We start from the raw sequence: 19145 nt of genomic DNA on the forward strand, positions 1-19145 counted from the left end.
CCTTCCGAGCCAGTGGCAGCAGCAAGGAAGGTTTACCTTTACAAAATCTATTAACTATAGGTTCCTTCTTCTAGATGAAGAAAGTCTAGAATTAGTTTGCAAAAATGATAAGGGGAGTAAATCTTTTTCTTCTCAAGTGCGGTAGTAAAATTTTTTTGTCTTTGTAATTATATTGTTATGATTCTTTGAATTTAATGCAGTTTAATTTCAGTTTCTCTGTAATAGTTTTATGACTTTGGACTTTAAAATTATCTTTTTGTAATTGGTTGTTTTATTTATAATATTTATTTCATAAAAAAAAAAAAAAATCAATCAGATTGCCCTTAAAATCTGAAGATTTGTGTTGCCTCGAATTGTTACGGTATATTCGAGCTTTAGAATAATTAATCAAGCTTTACTGAGTACAAATTTGTAAATTTTTGTTATTATTTACCAAGTTAGAGTAATTCAAATTTTAAATCAAGTCGTTTAAGTTGGATAAAATTAAATTTAATTGAATTTGAGACGAACTTCAAATTTTAATTATCAAGCCAAGATAAAAGTTCGAACATATCAATGGATCAGATCGATCCCTTTGGTTTTTAGACATTACCTTAGTCACGTGAGTCAGAGTTTAGGGTATCTGTTTTATTTTGCGTGAAAGTTTTGAGACGTCTTTGGATGAGATATTTTTTGAAGTAATTTTATTTTAATCAAAAGTTTTAAAAATTTAAGAATAAATTTATTTGTTTAGATAAAAAAAATAAATAAATTTTAAGTAGAATTTCAATAAAAAATTTTAGCACTTCAATTTTTTTTTGAAATTTTATCTAAAAAGGTGATTTTTTCAAAATTTCTTTTAATTATCCAACTCAGGAGTTACACTTGACCCATCATTAAATCTAAAACTTAAAAAAATATAATATAATTTTATTTAATTTCAATATATTTAATTTTTATATTATTTATAATATCTATAATTTTTACAAATATATTTATATTTTTATTATCATTATTTTTTAATTAATTTTTTATTTCATAAAATTCTAATAAATTACAAAATTTAAAATAAATATTTATACAAATAAACTAATTATAAATTCTATCATTTTACAATAAGGTTTTTTAAAATGCATTCGTTTCAAAATTTTCCATCACTCCTGAAGTTTTGAAAGAAAAAAATGAAAAACATTCGATATCCCATTGTTCATTTGCGACCCTCCCATTCCCATAGGCAGACCCAGTAAAAAGGGGCACAAAAGAAAAAGCTGTCTCCCTGTCTCTGAGCTGTGCTTGCTTTTTCTTGCCTCCTGGTGGCTGCCGCCTCCATTCTCGGCCGCCAACGGCCCAAAACCTGTGAGCTCCTAATTTTTTCTGTTTTGGAAGAATTTTCTAATTCTGGTTTGAAAAGTTTGTTCTTTTTTCCTGTTTGTGAGATCTGAAACCGGATTTCTTCATTCTTTTTGGATAATCGAATTGTATTCATTAATCCAAAGAAGCAAGGTAAAAAATCATCTCCTACCCATGTGTCACGAGACAATTTTCTTTACAATGCCCCATTCAAAGTTCAAATTCTTTTTAGGTCCTAGGCGCATTAGATCTGGAAAATTTGTGAATGAGCTTTGTGTTTCATTGTGCGTAAACTGTTTTCTGAATGGTTATTATTTGGTCAGTTGCTGACAGGTTGGATGTGTTTGTAGTTGGATGGGCTTGCAGTGGTGAGAGATTCCGCTCAAATTAAAAAAAAAAAAAAAAAAAAAGAGACGATTACTTTTTTTTTTTTAATTTGGGACACGGAGGGTTGGACGTTTCGTGATGATGTTGGGGAGATATTCTGCTCAAGTCTCTGGGACTGCAAATGTATAGTTCGATATATGGCCTTTAAAGATGCCTTTGTTTCTATTTCCCCCTCTGTTCCAATAGAAGGGAAGCTTCTTCTGTACTCTCTATAGAAGAGTTCAATTCCATTTTTTCCGCCAAGAAAGAGTTCAATTTGAGCAACCAAAAATGTTAAAAAAGTGAATTTGTAGCTGCTCATAGACGGTCCACTTTCAAAAGCTCATTAAAAGCAAGATGATTGATCAGTTCATCAATTTTGTCATTCGACCTCCCAGGTATCTCTCTGTTACTTTATTCCACCCTAATTCCTCGCTCATCTCTTAAAGGTGAACCGACCTACGGCCCTAATCTTTTTATTGCGTTTTAGTTTCATCTTGTTCCTTTTGCTAAGGCAAAATCATTTTAGTAGTTTATTTTTAAAGAGGAGTCAGCAAGAAAACAAGAGAAACGCCTAAAATGGACAAAGCTTTCATGTAAAGCATTACCAAACCAGGTTATTTTTTTTCATTACTCAATACTTCTCTTATTTTTCTAAGAGCATCACGGTTTACACCTTCTGAGGGCTTGTTCCTGCCAGCTTGAAACAAATTGCATGTCAAGGAACTGTTATTGCTGCCTCTATCTCATTTGTCGATTTGCAACTCCTTTTTTAATTAAGCAACGTTTTGAGCACTTGTCAGAGCTGCACTGCTGCTCAAATCATTGATCTTCCTTTCGGTCATTATCTTTTGTACTTTTTCCATGCGGACTTGCAGGGCTGATTATAACCCAGACCAGTATCTGTGGGAAAGGGAATTTACTCTTGCAGGAAGGCAATACAAAAGACAAGACTTGGAGGCACGTATGGACATCTTTTCTTCACTCTATTCCCTTTTTTCTCTTCGTCTATCAAACACCTCTATGCTTTATAGTTTAGCTTTTCGGAACCCTTTATATTGTCTTTTTCAATTTTTTACAGCTTACAAATGCAAGGGGCCATATGTTGCGCTGTAGTCATTATATGCCTTCACCATATCCTGAAGAGACTTCTCTCCCTTGTGTTATATACTGCCACGGAAACAGGTATAAAATTCTTTCCATGCCTTCTGGTTATATGTAAATTGTAGGTTTAAATGGTTTTTAGAGGGGATGGTGCCTTAAAAAGGAATTGTTCTGAATCATTATCATTATTGCAGTGGATGTAGGGCTGATGCCAATGAGGCTGCTGTAATTCTTCTTCCATCAAATATTACGGTATTCACTCTTGATTTTTCGGGTTCAGGCTTATCTGATGGTGATTATGTTAGCCTTGGCTGGCACGAGGTATGTGCCCGATCTACTTGAGTGCCTTTGTTATCTAAGTTTGATGAACATTTCTATTTTCTTTTTTGTCTTTTTTTATCTGTTTCATTATCAAACTCTTAACTCCTTGACAGAGAGACGATCTCAAGATTGTGGTAGCATATTTGAGAAGTGAAAAACAAATATCACGTATAGGTCTATGGGGACGATCAATGGGTGCTGTCACCAGGTGTTTCATGTTGTCACTTCTGAAGTTATTGCATTTTCAGTTATTTTTTACAACTTTTGCTTTCTCAAACAGGACGTGTTTCAACTTTCGCTTGTTCTCCTGATGGTGCTTTTCTGAATTTTTTGTGCCTCAAAATAACTCTCTCTCGTTCTCTTGCTTTCTCTCTTTGTTATGTAAAGCAGCCTTCTTTATGGAGCTGAAGATCCTTCAATAGCAGGAATGGTGTTAGACAGTGCCTTCGCAAGCTTATTTGATCTCATGATGGAACTTGTTGATGTGTATAAAATACGACTTCCAAAGTTCACAGTATGAATACTTCTTCTCTGTGTGTCTGTGTTAGCGTAACTTTGTGCATTTGAAAGCAAACAGGAATGTGAAGCTATCACATTCCACTTGTTAACCGATAGTCACAGAATGAGATGCATGCTCTATGCAAAGCAAATAATGGGGGTGATACGAGATGCATGATCTTGTATTACCCTGATTATGGCCACCAATGGAAGAAGAAAGAATGATTCAGCTGAAATGGCCCAATTTAGTTGGTTGGTATGGCCAGAAAATCCCACTACACTTCAGTATCAGATGTGAGATGGGACAAGTGGTGCTAACGTGCTGCTTTTGTCAAAATGTGGTATATCCCATCTGGTGTTGGTGGTACTAGTACAGTAATGATAAAAATTCATTAATCTGTGAACTAACAAAATAGGGTTCATTACTGTTTATATATTCTGTGTTTAGATTTCTCTTAATATTGCAATGAGAGTTGTATTTGCTGCTTTCTATTTAAATTAGGTTAAGATGGCTGTGCAGTACATGAGGCGTGTAATTCAGAAGAAGGCAAAGTTTGATATCATGGGTCTAAACTGTCTGAAGGTTTGTCCATTATGTATGAACTTTTTGATGTTGACTCCGATTAGAATGACAGAGCAAGTTAGCAGATTGATTAATTTTTTCATACTTCATGATGTTAAACCTATTTTCCAGATCAATGATAGACTTGTTTTGTCCTAGAAGTTATTTCTTTTCATGTAGGGTTTGCTTCTTTACCTACTGCTTTATCTAATACAATAGACTTCCTGTTCACAGGTGGCACCTAAAACATTCATCCCAGCATTATTTGGACACGCCAGTGGGGACAAATTTATTCAACCTCATCATTCTGACCTCATCTTTAGATCATATGCGGTAATTTATCTTTGAAAATTCTTACATTTCGCTTGAATGTATTGGCTGATCTTGGAAGTGTTTGACCATCCATACGTTATGCAGGGAGATAAAAACATTATAAAATTTGATGGTGATCACAACTCCTCCCGGTCTCAGTTTTATTATGATTCAGTCTCTGTTTTCTTCTACAATGTGCTTCAACCTCCCAAGGTTTCTACTTCTTGTCCAAGTAAGCTTGAGAAATACTATGACCTGGGTGATTTGAAAGTCGGTGCTGCTATGGACGAGGTGAATTTCTTTTCATGTGGAGCTTTTGAGAAAGTAGTTTAAGTGTAAAAAATGCATCCTTTGTTTACTGTTTGTGTTAGCTATCAACCTTTCTTCCCATAAGCTTGTCAGGAATGCTGCCTCTAGTGAAACATTTCCATTAGAATGTGGATCAGTAGCCATGCATCATTGCATAACCTTGAGTTTAGCACAGCTGCATTATGATTATATTATATCTTCTTCTTCTTTGGGTATGTTTAGGATGCAGCAGTGTATTATGATTATAACATTTATAGTGTATTAATACATCCCCCTGTCACCCTGTCATTCACAAATTTCTTATAGCATAACAAACCAAGGGAACAACTATGTTGGAGCTGGGAATGAATTTGCTGGATAAAGGTGTTTGCTAAGATGATCTGGCCCAGTATTTTGTGATGATAGCGTGCCCTGTGAAAGCTAGCTACCAAAGGATTAACATTAATTTCTATATTTATTTTAGGGTCTGTTGTATGAAATAATCACTGGCCTTCAATCTGCATCAACCAATGATGCAAGTTCATCTTCTGCTCCACCTAGTGTTTTGACGACAAAGCCAGTTAATGAAATGTTCTCAGAAGTTGCACCACTTACTGGATTGGTAGTATTTTTTTCACTTTGTGTTTGGTATTGTTTGGTTATTACTCTAATTATAGATATTTTTACAATTTGGCATTTATTTATTGCTTATATAAATGCAGGATTCCATCCTTAGTAGAGATGATAGACCTGAAAGTGACAAACCATCAAATTTACAGGTATCTGAAATATTTCTGATCACCTCTAATTTTTACTTTCTGTGTTTGTCTGCAACCATCTGCATATGTGTATGTTTTATTCTTCCTAAAGGGAAAACTGGTAGTTTCTTTATTCAGTTTCTGTGTGATACACTCTCAAATTAGTCCTGAGAATTGACAATCATGTTTCGCTGAAGACGGTTGCTGAACTTGAACATTGTTTCATTAGAGATTTGCTTTTCCATTTGCAGGATAAGCCTAATGGCCAAAGTGACGAATGTTGCTCGTATACAAGCTCCAACAGGGAAAGTTGGGGAAGATGCTCTTCACTAGGTGGCAGTGATGAGGAATCTTCAGCAGACTGTACAACTGCTGACAACAGTCATCAGGTTCCCCCTCTCTCTTTTCACTACATGGTGATGAAAACTTGCCTCCATCTACATAACGCATGTAACGGGTCTACAAAGCTATTAGATTTAAAACTGTTTTAGTCAATAAAAAAAAATGCATGCTGAGTAGATGAGAGATCTTGTGAATGAGTTCATAACTTCTGTTTGCCACATAATTCATTTCAACTGGAACTAGTAATAAAGTACCCATTGCTAGGCTTTGGGAAGTAAGAGAAAAGCAAAGTTTTTTTATCTTTTATTTATTTTTAATTAATAAAGATTATTAAATTATTTAAAATTATCTTTAGTTAAATATGTTCATCTGATTTTTTAATAAAAATTATATTGGCTCACAAAATATCTATATTCTTTAAAATTATTTTAATTAGTTGAAATCTTACTATTTTTAATAAAATTTGTTATTATATTTTGTAATTATTAAAAATATATCGTATTATATTCTTCTTATTATTTTTTATTAATGTTTCGATTATATAACAAATTAAGAAAATTTTTAATTTTGATAATAATAATGAATTATTATTATTTTATGATCATTTGAAATTATTTTTTTTATTGGAATAAATTGTAAGAATTTCCTTACACTTAAGTAAAATTAACTATATGGTTCTTCAACTTAAAAAAATATTTTAAAATTTATTATTACAAATTTCAAAATAATTTCATCATTAAAGATTTTTCGAATGATTATTTTTTTTATTAACTCTCTCTTATACTATTTAAAGTAACATATAAAATAAATATTATGTAAATAAAATTATAAATATATATCTAAGGAGTGAAAATATTTCTAAATAATAAAATAAAATTAAACTATTTATATTTTGGATTTGAGTTATTTATATAAAATGAGTTAAAGATCTACCTTCAAGTTTATTTATTTAAAAATGATCAATCTTCTGTGAAACCAAATTTAATAAATAAAATCATAACTCATTTATCTTTCAAAACTAAAAAAAAATTAATTTAAATATTAACCTAATCCATTTAGATACAACTCAACTCTCATAAACATACCAGGTCACTTTTCATACTTAAAACCCAACAAATCCATAAGAATAAACACTCATCACCTAAACCTAACTCCCTACTATTCTTTTAATATAGATTAATAATATAGATATAGATTTTTTTTTCCATATCTTTTCTCCTTTAATGTTATTAAGCTAAAAAATAAATAAATGTGCTGACTGCATCATAGATATAATAATATCCAATTGCCACTCTTCTTTCTTACTGGAAAAATGCTTTGTCTCATTAGGCGACTCTTAACGTGCTTGCAACACATATCAAAAGCATGCAGCTAAAATCGGTCGACCCATCAAAAGAGAAAAAGATGAAGAAGAGAGCTTCAACAGCTCCAAAGAAACTCAAACACGAGAGATTTGAAAAGCTAGAAGCCCTTAGCAAACGACTACGCCTTTGCATCCTAAAACGAGTAAATCACCGGAGGCATCGCTCCACATGACTGCCCCTGTAACATAACTGCGTTGTTTTATTAGTTTTTTCAGTCCCAAGTGTTCAATTCGTCTCCAGGTCGAAGCTTAATGACACGTTTCCAGCAAGCTTTTCCTTCGAGTATGTATAAATGCAGCATCCACGTATTTTATTGAACACAATATTTGTCCAATCACTGCCTACCATGCTCAACTACAGACCTACAATATCATTATGCAATGAAATATGGTCAGTATGGGCGCGTGACACTCTTGGACGGACAGCTTGATATTATGTGAGGGATACCATACTGCATTTAGAAACGTCAAGATTTGGACTAGTTTCTCTCGAAGCGCTACGGTTTCGGTCTCTCATTGCTTGCCCCTAATTTATGTAGTTTAGAAAACTTGGTGCTTTTCATTCAAAAATAAATAAATAAAGATGATCAACGAGGTTAAAAAAACGAACAATGTTTCAAATTTCGCTTTCCTGAAAAGGTTGACGTAGTGACTTCAATTTCAATGAAAGTTTTGAATGGAGACACATGGTATTGATTACTTCAAATAATTAATCTTCACAATAAGCTTTATTTTTTACTCTAGTCTGTACTCATATAGTTCAAACACCAGCACATGAGCCCTCAAAATGGAAAACCCTTTTCAATTAGTAGTTTGGCATTAAATCCAAGACCATTTCTTAATATCTTAATGCCATCAACACATCCAGAGACGTCGTGTCGCTTAGTTCAGTGATGGTACAACGGAAAATATCCCAAATGACAATAACCGATCAAAGCCATCAAAGTCTTAAGACCTTCAAGCAAAACACTACAATCAGGGTATCTGACAGACACGGCAGGATATGTATGCCAAGTCCCAGGCATTGTTCACAGTAATTTCTCATTTCTAATTAAAATTCTAGTACACTATATGAGAGCTGGAAAAATCAGTATAAAGGGGCAGATTTACTTGAGCCTAATTATCTCATACATCAGACATTAACAAGTATCTTTTTTTACCTAATTAGAAATCTCCTCACGGGAATACACAGCCAAAATGAAGTGGAGAACATATATCATGTAGCACATATATGATACAACTACAGCTGGTTTCCTGAAGCCTTCCCCAATTGATTGTCATTTCCAATCAATATCCCAGATGAAGGATCAAATTGCTCCCTTATGAAAACTGACTGTGTTTGTTGGTAGGAGGCACTTATGCTCGACTCTAATATCTGGTGTGGAAGTACCATCTCCGGTTTAGCAAATGCTGCAGCCATGCTCACCCGTTGCTTCTTCATCAACCTCTCCCCCTTAGGACTCCCTGCAGGGGAACCAACGTGGCAACCAGAATCTGGGGTCAAAGGCTCATGGTGAGATGAGAAAGAGTCATCAACAGAGTGGCTCTTGGCAGGAGCTCCTTCTTTCGCAGCCTTATCCTGTAGGGGAGATTCTGAAGTTGGAGCTGGAGTTGCAGGGTCAGTCTTCTTGTCAGATTCCAGGCCATTGTCACCCAATGCTGGGATTGAAGGTCCTGACCCAGGTGCTTCTGCAAGGACTCCACTAAGACGTTGTTGCTCTTCAATAATTTTCTTTAGATACTTTCCTTGAGCCTCAATCCGCAACTGTAGCTGTCTCTGCACCTGTTGAATATCACAGGCATCGAAATTGCAGGTTTAATGAAAGCTTAGAAATCTATGTTTAGGGAAAACTCAACAAGTAAATGTAACACATGAAACTTTAAGCCTGTTTCTAATATGTTCACTGCACAGAAATATAGCAAATTGTTCCAGTTTCATAAACACAGAAAATACTGAGACCGAATGTTGTTGACACTCCTCAATACCATGCTACTCTGAACAGCAAGCAAAGCCTGATAATAACATAATAACCAAATTAATACTAAATTTGCATTGAGAATACATGCCTCCAATTGTTCATGCAAGCGCTTTTGCACCTCCATCTGCAACTTTAGAGCTTCAGTAATTTGCAGGCCACTGCAAACAGAAAAAATAATTCCATCAACTCAATGCAATTCAAGTTGATTAATCCATTTCAGATGACAAGATATTTTCATCATATAAATAATATGATCCTTTCTCAGACACAAAACACTGGTTTTATCCATTATGAGGAAAAAGGAAATTATTAAAATATCCATTTTGAAATTTGATTTTCGACACGTCATAGTAACTAGATGTGGTAGCAGGTAGACTGGCTCCTACTTTTGAACTATTCAAAACAAATAAGAATTGATGTACCCAAGCCTGACAGCCAATATTCAACTAAATACCAGAACCGCATATTTAGAGGATAATGATTTGTGCACCCAACTCCAAAACTATAATTTAAATGAACATTAATAATTAATAAAAATCAATTCAAGTAACTAGAAATATTTGGTTATATTCAACAATTCATAACTTTAACAAGAATCTACTAACTGTAGGAAATAGAAAAATAAAATAAAATATTACAACTAAAATTAGCTTACAACAATCATCATAAATAGAGGGTTGGGACAACAGGTAACCTAAAGTCACTACACAAACCCTATTTGGATTATCATATCACTTTACCCATTTATAGTGTACCCAAACCTATTTAAGCAGGTTAGATGGCATCCAATGCCAAGATAAAAGTATTCTTTTGCCATCCCTAAGATTATTTAGCAACTTTCTATTGATGGACAGCTTCCAGAATGTTATCTTTACTCCAGCAGGCATTATGGTTTTCTTATGCATGTAACTATGAACTCTTCCATCATAAACTTCCAGAAACATGTTTAAACTAACAAGAACTATTCTGACAATTGATGACTATATATGATAAAGGATATTTTAAAAAAATAATAAAACAATAAACACAAACTGAAAAAGCTGCAGCTTCACTTACGGTGAACCATCCAAATTGGTAAGCATATCCCCAGTTTCTTTCTTGTCAGGCTTTTTACCTTCATTAACAAACAAGCAATATCAAGAAGAAAAATTTTGTACAAACAACTTGAGTTATAATGAACTTGAAGATTTTGATGCAGTATGAAGAATTAACTTAGTGGGTCGACTACAAATTTAACAACAACAGTTTACGTCTACATAAAAAATAAAAAAATTAATAAAAGAAACAGGTAAACCTACCATCAGAAGAAGAATCAGGGAGATATTTCGCAAGTCGATATTTCTGGATGCATAAAAAAAATAAAGTCAACAAAAGCTATAGACAATAATGGGGAATGTTACATGAAACACTCAACACAAACCTCACTCCCCCTGGGGCAACTCCAAACCAATGTACATAAATAAATACAGTTCTCCATTAGGTTAAAAAAGAATTATATACCTGTAAATGGCTTTTGACATGGTATATTGTCAAACCTTGTACACCCATGACTCTAAGAACTCCTTTTGGTGTAGCTCCTGAGAAGGGAAAAAAGAAAGAAACTTGTTCACTATTATACACTTTTCCATATATAAACGTGAAAATTCCAAGGTATTTAAAATTTCTGCATAAACATGTCCATGTAAAAAAATAAAGCCACCACAGCACCAAATGCTTTCTCATGCAATTTACCAAGAAAAGTTTATATAGATAATTCTTGAATGCAGGAGAGTAGCTGAAAGAGTGGTGCTCCAAGTTATGAAATCCCTCTTAACAATTTAAGTTTCCAGGAATTTAGAGAATTAGTCTTCCTTTTTCTAAAATATCTTACTTCATTAATCTTGTACCAAAAGAAAGGCAGCATCATTTCCAACCTTTAGCAAATAAAAAATGATCTAATTGCCAACCTAGTCAATTGCAAGCACATACAAATACAGGCTAAGAATTAATTATTAGCTAGGGTGATCATTGATGAGACTCACGATCTGGACCTCCAAGTTGAGCTACAGCATCAACAAAACGTTCATGAAGCTCCTGTGTCCAGCGCAATCGTTGCTTTGATGCAAGATTAGGGTTGTTGGTGAGGCTGTTCCCTCCACTTATGGGGTCCATCGTGCTAGCACCACAGTCTAAATGCTGACCATGAACTAATGAGTCATTGCGGACTAAACTTGAACCTGGAACAGTCTTTGGTTGATACATTTACAGTTTACCTGCAAGCAATGGGGAGTAAAAAGACTCATAAAGCCCATGATAAATGCAAAATGCTGATAGATTCCACATTAAGAAAAAACCAAACGCATCATAGATCCAATTTTCACCGTCTCACAGAAAAGAAAGAGGAATGGTGAGGAAAGTGTGAATGGAAGGATTATTAACCCCATTAGCCAACCAAACCCATACATGCTACCTCTTCTTCTTCTCTTGTTATTATTTTAGTGTTTTGCTCGAGAATGCCCTAAAGACACTTTTCAAGGTTACTATTTAAAGAAATATCATCATTAAATGCATTTAGAACCATCAAATTTATTTGTCAACGGTTGCAGTTAATATGAAAATATTTACATGCCATCACCTTAATAGCATTTGCTAGCAAAATCTTTGTCATCATTTTACGTCTTATGTAATCAAAGAAACCAAAGAATTCATAATTAGCAAGACCATGGTTGAAATCAAATGTAAAAGTAAAGGCACAACTAGAGGTAGGTGTGAAAAGTCATAACTTTCTAATTAATCCAAATATATCCTCTAAAAACACATAGCAGAGTAGGTAACCATAATCTCCTTGCAATCAGAATCAATACAAAATTGCCATTGCCATAAGCACTGAGTTTTCCTTATCATACACTAAGATTGCAAATAATTCTCCAATTTTGCATTTCCTGGTAAAACAGAGAGCACTGCATCTCAACCCTAAAATTTTTACCTAAACTTTCTCCAACCCTTGAGCTGAACCCTAGCCTTAAACAAACCACTACCAGAATATATGTAATATAACCCTAATAAACCTTGTAAAAGTTTTTGAAGCTAGCCCTCAAAGAAATCTAGGAATTGGAGATGTCAAATAGAAATGAAAACCTAAAATATGTTTCCCCATTTGAAGCAAAGGTTAGGCAGTTTATGTAGATTAAGGTATAAAACATGAAAAGGACTCAGCCTGCGGAAGGCATAAGCAGCCGTATATAATATTAGCAGTTTATAAGAATGAAAAAAATGATAAAATGCGCCTACTGGACTGCATGAGTTGTACAAACAGAAAGGGAGAGTGGAGCTGATTGATATCGTAGGCATAGAATTAGGCCATAAAGGAGAAGATGCTGAGTTGGCGTTGATCAAAGCCATTTATTTGGAGTTGGGGAGCAGCTTGTCGAAATTAAAGCCCCTATTATCAACAAATTACAGGCTAAATAAACATAATTCCTAATTCTATTCTATTACACTCCATCTCTAAACCAATTTAATTCCTAATTCTATGCTATCATACTCCATCTCTAAACCAATTGGTAGTATAGGAAACGAGGGAGGTGTATTGTTTTATATATGCAGTAAATGTTTTCTTTTTTTTTGTTTTTTTTCCTTTTCATAAGAAGAAGTGCAGCGATTAAGACGTCTGACAGAGAAATTAGGGATAACAGTTTAGGGTTATGTATGTGTGTATATCTATATATGTGTGTGTGTGTGTGTGGAAAGAAAGAGGAACTGTAAACAATTGGCCGATCAGTTTTTATTTTTGTAAAAATAGATAAATATATATCGGTAATGAAATTGAACGTAAAAGGCAGAAGAAGCTGAAAAGAGGAAGTAAATAAAAAAGGAAAAGAAAGTTGGAGAAGAAGTAGCAGCTAAAGTTTAAAGAGAGGGAAAGAGGAGAGCGTACCAGAAGCAGATCTATGAGCATCCCATACCTTCCAAATTTACGCCCCTCACCTTGCTACGACGTAACTATAATTTAAATTTTGGTGCTTTTCATCAAAAACAGAAAAATAATCTGCGAATATTTAGAGGCCAAAATCAAAGGGAGAGAAAAAATCCAAAGAGGCAGAGCATACGCTTTTCGTCTCTCAGACACAGCCAACCCCTGCCCAGAGGCCAGGCCACAACCACGATTTTTTGCTTTCTTTTCCCCTTTTTTTCTTTTTTTTTTAATGAGAAAATACTAGTATTACCATCTATTAGTAAAGTATATACAACTAGTATGTAAAGTATCTCTGTATTTCTGTATATCACTTTTTTTGTTTTTTAATATTTGCAATGTCTTTCTAGTTTTTATACCATTTTAGATTTAGACCAAACTCCTCGTCCTCGTATAATAGTACTTCGGTTTTTGCGATTAAAATTAGCTCTCTTTGATTTTTTATTTATTTTTTTTTTTTTATAGTAAGGTAAAAATATCATTCATTTACTTTTACGAGATTCTTTTAAACAATTTATTTTTACTTTCCCTATATTAGAATTTTGGACCGCGACTGCAAATATTTGTAGGTAGGCATTCATTCATCATACTTGGAAGTATCTGTATCTGCTCTTCTTCCTCTCTCTCCGTCTAGTGCGTCATTCACGCATCTTAAATTTATTAATTAAGAAGAGAAATTATGTTTACACAGTTATAATAATAGCAAACGTAAGTAGGAGTATGATAATGAAATTCAAGATTGACATGTAGCGACCGGCTTCCACGGAATCTACCAAGTTATATTCCGTTCCTTCCCTCGATGATTCCGGCCATTGCTGTCTTCTTTCGTCTTGATTGTTGCGTTAATGAATGATGATTTCAATTTTTATATTCTCCACCCCGCCTTGCTAGTTGCTTTTTTATTTTTTATTTTTTGTCTTCTGTAATCATATTCTTAATCGACAATTCATCAATACCAACGTTCTATATTCCATTTCAACACATGCAATGACTCCATTCGCCCAACCATCCTCACTATTCCACTTCCTGATGAGTGATGCCACGCCGCTTCAATTTCACCTTAATCACCACCATAACTTTCTGCGTTTGTTATCCCATACCCTGATACCAAATGAAAAAACAAGACCAATATCCATCTGCTCACTTCAGCTTCCTCAATCCCATCCTTTGCTATCAGCTCGTTATCCTCCAACATTGCTGGACGCTCTCCTTTCTGCTTACTCTTCAGAGCTTCTTAGTCCCCTTCAACGTTTCCCAGACTGCTAATGCTGCTCAGTGATCTTACCACTATATTTTGGAAAAATATGTTTTGCAGACTTTAACTTCACTGCACAACCAAAATTTCCACATTATCCTACACGCCTCCACTGCATCATAACTTTTCATTCCCCAAAATTGCCTGCAATAACACAAGCACAGATTGAAAACCAAAAATCCCGAAGAACACATATAGGCATTCCAAGGTTGGACTTCGGAGATCACATGGATTTCCCATAAAATCAGCACAAGCCATGTTTAAGAGACTAAATGTTTGATATTTAGAGCATAAGCAACTTGGATTTACAATTTTCAGACTTGTTCCAGTCATCTCAAAGCTTCGATTTCCTGTCAACTCAGTGGACACAAATAAATCAGCATTTTTACACTTACTGTAACGACTTAAGCAAACAGAAGAATATGACTCATTTTACATCTCTACATGCCATATCCAGTTAGCCCTTGGGGACTAACCCTGGCATCGGCCCAAATCAAAGATCCTGTTGTTGACTCCAAGTTCAGCATCTTTTTCTTCTCTTCAACAGGAGATACTTCCATTGTCAAACCTCCTGGACTCTCGTGTGAAGTTAGGCAGCTTTCAGTAGAACCATCAGCCCTCTGAGAATGCAGACCAGATGGCATTTCTTCATCTTGGCCGCATCCATTGACCACCTCAGCAGATTGGGAGGAGTAAAATCCAAGTGGATCAAAAGAATAATTTCTCAGCATCTTACTACTAAATTCCAGGTTATCTGCTTCAGTAACTGCACCACTTCCAATAAAATGATCAGCAAGCATCTTACAAGCTCTCTCAAGCATGGCCATATATTTTCGTTCTGCATCCTGGCGAATCTGCAAGTGCTTTTCGGCCTATACAAGACAATATAATAACATAAGCCAGCTTGAGAATGGACTTGACACTCTGATCTGGAGGGTTTACTCAAAAATATTGAGTAGGGCTTTTCCAACTATCGATCAATTACCGTGTTAGCATAATGAGCCTCACAAAAAGTTTCTCCAGACAACAGTCACACGCTCAGAGAAAACTATAGAATTGCATGAAAACCTGTAAACATTCAACATTCTAGACACACTGCCCATTTTTTATATTTCATAGCTACATTCACAAAAGAGAAAAGTACTACAGGAGGTAGAAAATTACCTCAACTTGCAAATGTAATTTACTCTGTACTTCCATCTGTGCCCTTAATGCCTCCCTCACCTCATAGCCCCTGCGTATAAAATTCATTTCCTCCCAGAACTAAGCTTAAGATTTGAAATCCTAGCAATGAAACTGAAAGAAGAATCATAATTTTCAGACAAAAGACGAAAATTCTCACTCATTCATGTCAGAAGTTGGCAAGTTTAGGGTAGAATTATTGGTTCCAGGGCTTTCTAAAAGATATGAAGCTGATATCCCTTCATGAAAATTAGAAAAGAAAATTCAGATCTAAAATTTTAAGTACTTATCACATGATTACCTTATAAATTATTACCCGAATACACATCCATCCAATTTAAATCAGTCACCAAAACATTTTAGTACACTTGAAAATCTGAAAGAGAGAAATTAAATCATTTTGTAAAAGAAACTTCGAATTAAAAATTCAAGTTAGCCAAATTCATTCATAGTAGGACAGAAAATATATAATAAGAAAGAAAATTAGTTAGAGCAGAACCTACCATCTTTTGGTCCCTCACCCATATCCTTCCCTGATTGCTTACCTAATCTGTATTTCTGCAACAAAGTGAAAACACCATAGGATAATATTAATAAGAGAATCATTTCCAAGACAAATCTCTGGGTTTGTAATTTTTTTGATAAGGTAAAGATTGACAAGAATGAAGAAACCTGGAGGTGACTCTTTAAATGAAAAAGAGTTAGTCCTTTCACATTCATTGTCCGCATGATAGCCTTTGGTGTAGCTTCTGCAGTAGTTATGCATAATCAGAAAAAATAATAGCAAGATGGAATAAAAGCTAAATTAATTTCAATTATGATCACCAAAAAAACAGACTAACATAAAAACATAGGCCAAAGTGGATACTAAAGAAGCGCAACAGTTTGCCACATATATAAACATGGAATATTCCAACAAGATAATGCATGCATGAAAATAATATGACAAGGACAACATACACATGCCAAACAAACATAAACATTGACTGACATTTCTTCGCCTCTGATTTGAGAAAAAAAAAAGAAAAAGAAAAGTTACAGCCTTATTCAGGAAAAAAAAAGAAGACAGGGAATTAGGATTTGAATAGCTGAAACAATCAAGAAAATTAGAGATGCAGAAGGTAAGCCTGCTTATAGCACACCTAAAACCCCACACAAGCACAAATTTAAGATTTTTTTTATCTTTTTAAAAATAAGACAAGTATAGTATTTTATCCTTGACTATTCATTCAGTTTCTGTTTGATGCCTACGGGAAATTAAGAAACCATTTTCTGACAACCAAACAAAGACATATGTTACCTGTTGTACCCTTAACTCCCCGACCCTATTATTTTCCTAATTTTTATGTGTTGTAAGCCTAATTAGAGATCATTTTCCACCCATTAATTCTTCTCATAAACATATTTCTACTGGTAAAGAGCAAAATGTGCTCCTCTTCTCTCTGTTCTGCATTCATGAAGAGCAACATGTCTTTTTCTTCTGTCATCTACATATATAAAGTAACAATACACTGGTATCGGCCTGTAAAAAACCCATTATGGTACAAGAGTTAGACTTTATCAGTTTCAGGAGAAATATACCCATGTTGGCAGGCAAGATAGTGACATCCATGTGATGAACTATCCTGCTTTAAAACACTGGCATAACTGACAGATTGGTGGTAATATTGGAAGAGTTATTGTTATTATTATTCTAGAAATTACTATTTTAATTAGGGACCTTATAAGAAATATTGCACAACTTAAAATTCATCAGCTTCCTAATCCTAATTGCTCCTCAAAAGAGCAAAATACTAAAAGCAGAACAAAATTTTGGCAAACATTAAGCAGGAGCCATACCAAAGGAGCCAACATCCTGAACAAACTCCCACCAGTGGCGAGAATCTTGGATCTTATAAAGAAGGTGAAGTAATAAAATGCCTGTCCAAGCTAATAAGGTTAAGTTTTACAGTGTGGTTGGGTTATAAAATTGTGGTTTGGATCGCAACCAAAATGCCAAACAAATTCAGGTTTTAGCCCAAATTAAGTTTGCTCTGAAAAAGTAGTCTTTTTAATACAAACCACAATTTTTCTTTAAACCATCATTTTGCGACCCAACCACAATGGTAAATTAAGTTTTTACGTCAGCTTCAAAGTCAATTAGCCTACAAGCCTTGAGAGAAAACACAAGTAGTAGCTAGCGGTAATCCAATCTCTCAGGCCTGTTAGGAGTTGTTATTTTCACAGATGTCGTGCATTATGAAAACAGCTAGCCACCTGTGCCTCTAGCCTTCTAGCACCACCACAATCACAATTCACAATCAAGAAGAGAAATCATGCTGATGCGGTTGGGTCTAGACTCATAGCAGCACGAAAGCAGTCACAACATATATGACAAAACAAGAAAAAGAAAAACTCGCTCATCAAGTCTTGTCCTTGTAAAAGTTGGCTCATTGGTTAAAAGCATAGGGTAGGGCATGTCCCAAAGTTAAATTTAGATTTTAGAATCTAGTTCGTATCCAACATAGGTGATAAGGAAATACTTTGGAAAAGGTAAGCAGGTAACAGGATACTAAGCACAACTGAAGTGGGTAGATTTCAGAAAGAGCGAAAAAGAGAAACAAGAGACTTGTATTATTCTTATTTCTTAATATTGCATCAAGCAGCAAATAAAAATGGTGCGAAATGTAAAATTAGAGCGAGTAAGAAATATAATAAAGCAAATTGAAAATATAAAAATATAAATAAAAGGGAACCTAAAATGTTGATGAACAAAAACCCAAAAAGAAATAGTTAACATTTTTAAAGAAGAGAAGGGTATGGAAAATCCTACTATTGGGGCCGCCAAGTTGAGTGACAGCATCGACGAATCGATCGTGGAGGTCAGCAGTCCAACGGAGACGAGGCTTGGGATCAGAAGTCAAGACGAGGCAAGGCTCTCCTAGACCTCCTTTGTGATTGAGATTATTAAGCATTTCTTCCTGATGATGATGATGATGATGATGATGATGGGCTTGGAGCCTTGGATGATACATATCCATTCTCTTCTTCCTTTTTACTCTAACAAGTTTGACATTCCTATCGCCCACCAAATCCACCGATTTCGCTATTTCCCAACAAAAAAGAAGAAACTACTTTGCCTCCTGCTGTGCTATGCCTCTCTGCCCACGGATGAATGTAAGCCGTCAGAGCGAAAGGAAAACAAAGGCATCAAGGAATGAAACCAAATGGTTAAAAACAAGCCCAACCAACTCGCTGGGCGCTGTCTGCTGCTCCCACCGTCCCAAGCCCTTCACAATTTATCCATTATCAACTCTCTACTGGTCTTGTTTTGTATTTTTGGGGTATAGTTCTACTATTCCTACATGAATATTTAACACGACTAAATTTCCATTCTTCGGCATTTATTAAGAGGGTATTTGTTTCAAGAAATTTTAAATTTTTAAGAAAATATGATATTTGAATTTTTTTTTTTATTTTGAGGGTATTTTATGTTTAGATTTTTTTGTTTGGTTGAAGAAAATTCATTAATATTAATTTTTGAATAATTATTAT

The 19145-nt window shown here is 34.6% G+C and overlaps 3 protein-coding genes across 18 annotated transcripts; 1 reads left to right on the plus strand and 2 right to left on the minus strand.

Annotated features, from left to right (window-relative positions):
• Window positions 1-1106: 1106 nt before the first annotated feature.
• On the plus strand, window positions 1107-7578 carry LOC111281055 (alpha/beta-Hydrolases superfamily protein). 15 transcript variants are annotated; one of them, XM_089757407.1, is made up of 15 exons: window positions 1136-1482; window positions 1680-2093; window positions 2225-2311; window positions 2574-2655; window positions 2777-2880; window positions 2994-3120; window positions 3234-3328; window positions 3508-3634; window positions 4121-4201; window positions 4415-4513; window positions 4598-4783; window positions 5265-5402; window positions 5503-5559; window positions 5790-5927; window positions 7210-7578. In XM_089757407.1, the coding sequence occupies exons 5-15, from the start codon at window positions 2798-2800 to the stop codon at window positions 7414-7416; spliced, it is 1338 nt and encodes a 445-aa protein (XP_089613533.1). In that variant the 5' UTR covers window positions 1136-1482; window positions 1680-2093; window positions 2225-2311; window positions 2574-2655; window positions 2777-2797; the 3' UTR covers window positions 7417-7578. The 15 variants fall into 15 exon arrangements, with proteins under 15 accessions (XP_022724361.1, XP_089613528.1, XP_089613530.1 ...); XM_022868626.2 differs by lacking the exon at window positions 2225-2311 and having other exon boundaries at window positions 1107-1482; window positions 1653-2093; window positions 3511-3634; XM_089757402.1 differs by lacking the exon at window positions 2225-2311 and having other exon boundaries at window positions 1107-1482; window positions 3511-3634.
• A 574-nt stretch (window positions 7579-8152) lies between these two features.
• Window positions 8153-13445, minus strand: LOC111281056 (myb family transcription factor PHL7-like). 2 transcript variants are annotated; one of them, XM_022868631.2, is made up of 8 exons: window positions 13311-13437; window positions 13139-13203; window positions 11244-11474; window positions 10723-10799; window positions 10521-10563; window positions 10279-10336; window positions 9311-9380; window positions 8153-9026 (listed from the first exon to the last, which is right to left on the minus strand). In XM_022868631.2, the coding sequence occupies exons 3-8, from the start codon at window positions 11461-11463 to the stop codon at window positions 8484-8486; spliced, it is 1011 nt and encodes a 336-aa protein (XP_022724366.1). In that variant the 5' UTR covers window positions 11464-11474; window positions 13139-13203; window positions 13311-13437; the 3' UTR covers window positions 8153-8483. The 2 variants fall into 2 exon arrangements, with proteins under 2 accessions (XP_022724366.1, XP_089613539.1); XM_089757413.1 differs by having other exon boundaries at window positions 13139-13445.
• Window positions 13446-14688: 1243 nt separating this feature from the next.
• On the minus strand, window positions 14689-18944 carry LOC111281057 (protein PHR1-LIKE 3-like). Its single transcript, XM_089757414.1, has 7 exons — window positions 18839-18944; window positions 18424-18751; window positions 16284-16360; window positions 16115-16169; window positions 15772-15850; window positions 15594-15663; window positions 14689-15301 (listed from the first exon to the last, which is right to left on the minus strand). Exons 2-7 carry the CDS (start codon window positions 18629-18631, stop codon window positions 14870-14872), a joined length of 921 nt encoding a protein of 306 aa, XP_089613540.1. The 5' UTR covers window positions 18632-18751; window positions 18839-18944; the 3' UTR covers window positions 14689-14869.
• Between the last annotated feature and the right edge of the window lie 201 nt (window positions 18945-19145).

The sequence above is a fragment of the Durio zibethinus genome, chromosome 28 (genome assembly GCF_047325235.1).
Source record: "Durio zibethinus cultivar Kanyao isolate XHJ-2024 chromosome 28, ASM4732523v1, whole genome shotgun sequence".
Taxonomy (NCBI): Eukaryota; Viridiplantae; Streptophyta; class Magnoliopsida; order Malvales; family Malvaceae; genus Durio; species Durio zibethinus.

What these genes read in the sequence shown, in the direction of transcription:
- LOC111281056 (XM_089757413.1), bottom strand. Translation starts at nt 11,463, where the DNA reads ATGTATCAACCAAAGACTGTTCCAGGTTCAAGTTTAGTCCGCAATGAC. An exon ending in TCAACTTGGAGGTCCAGATC is followed by an intron (nt 10,800 to 11,243) that starts GTGAGTCTCATC and finishes TTCCCTTCTCAG; the next exon opens with GAGCTACACCAAAAGGAGTT. An exon ending in ACCAATTTGGATGGTTCACC is followed by an intron (nt 9,381 to 10,278) that starts GTAAGTGAAGCT and finishes TTCTGTTTGCAG; the next exon opens with TGGCCTGCAAATTACTGAAG.
- LOC111281057 (XM_089757414.1), bottom strand. Translation starts at nt 18,631, where the DNA reads ATGGATATGTATCATCCAAGGCTCCAAGCCCATCATCATCATCATCAT. An exon ending in GGGTGAGGGACCAAAAGATG is followed by an intron (nt 15,851 to 16,114) that starts GTAGGTTCTGCT and finishes ATTTTCATGAAG; the next exon opens with GGATATCAGCTTCATATCTT. An exon ending in AATTACATTTGCAAGTTGAG is followed by an intron (nt 15,302 to 15,593) that starts GTAATTTTCTAC and finishes TGTCTTGTATAG; the next exon opens with GCCGAAAAGCACTTGCAGAT.
- LOC111281055 (XM_022868620.2), top strand. Translation starts at nt 2,053, where the DNA reads ATGATTGATCAGTTCATCAATTTTGTCATTCGACCTCCCAG. An exon ending in ACAAAAGACAAGACTTGGAG is followed by an intron (nt 2,656 to 2,776) that starts GCACGTATGGAC and finishes AATTTTTTACAG; the next exon opens with CTTACAAATGCAAGGGGCCA. An exon ending in TGGGTCTAAACTGTCTGAAG is followed by an intron (nt 4,202 to 4,414) that starts GTTTGTCCATTA and finishes TCCTGTTCACAG; the next exon opens with GTGGCACCTAAAACATTCAT.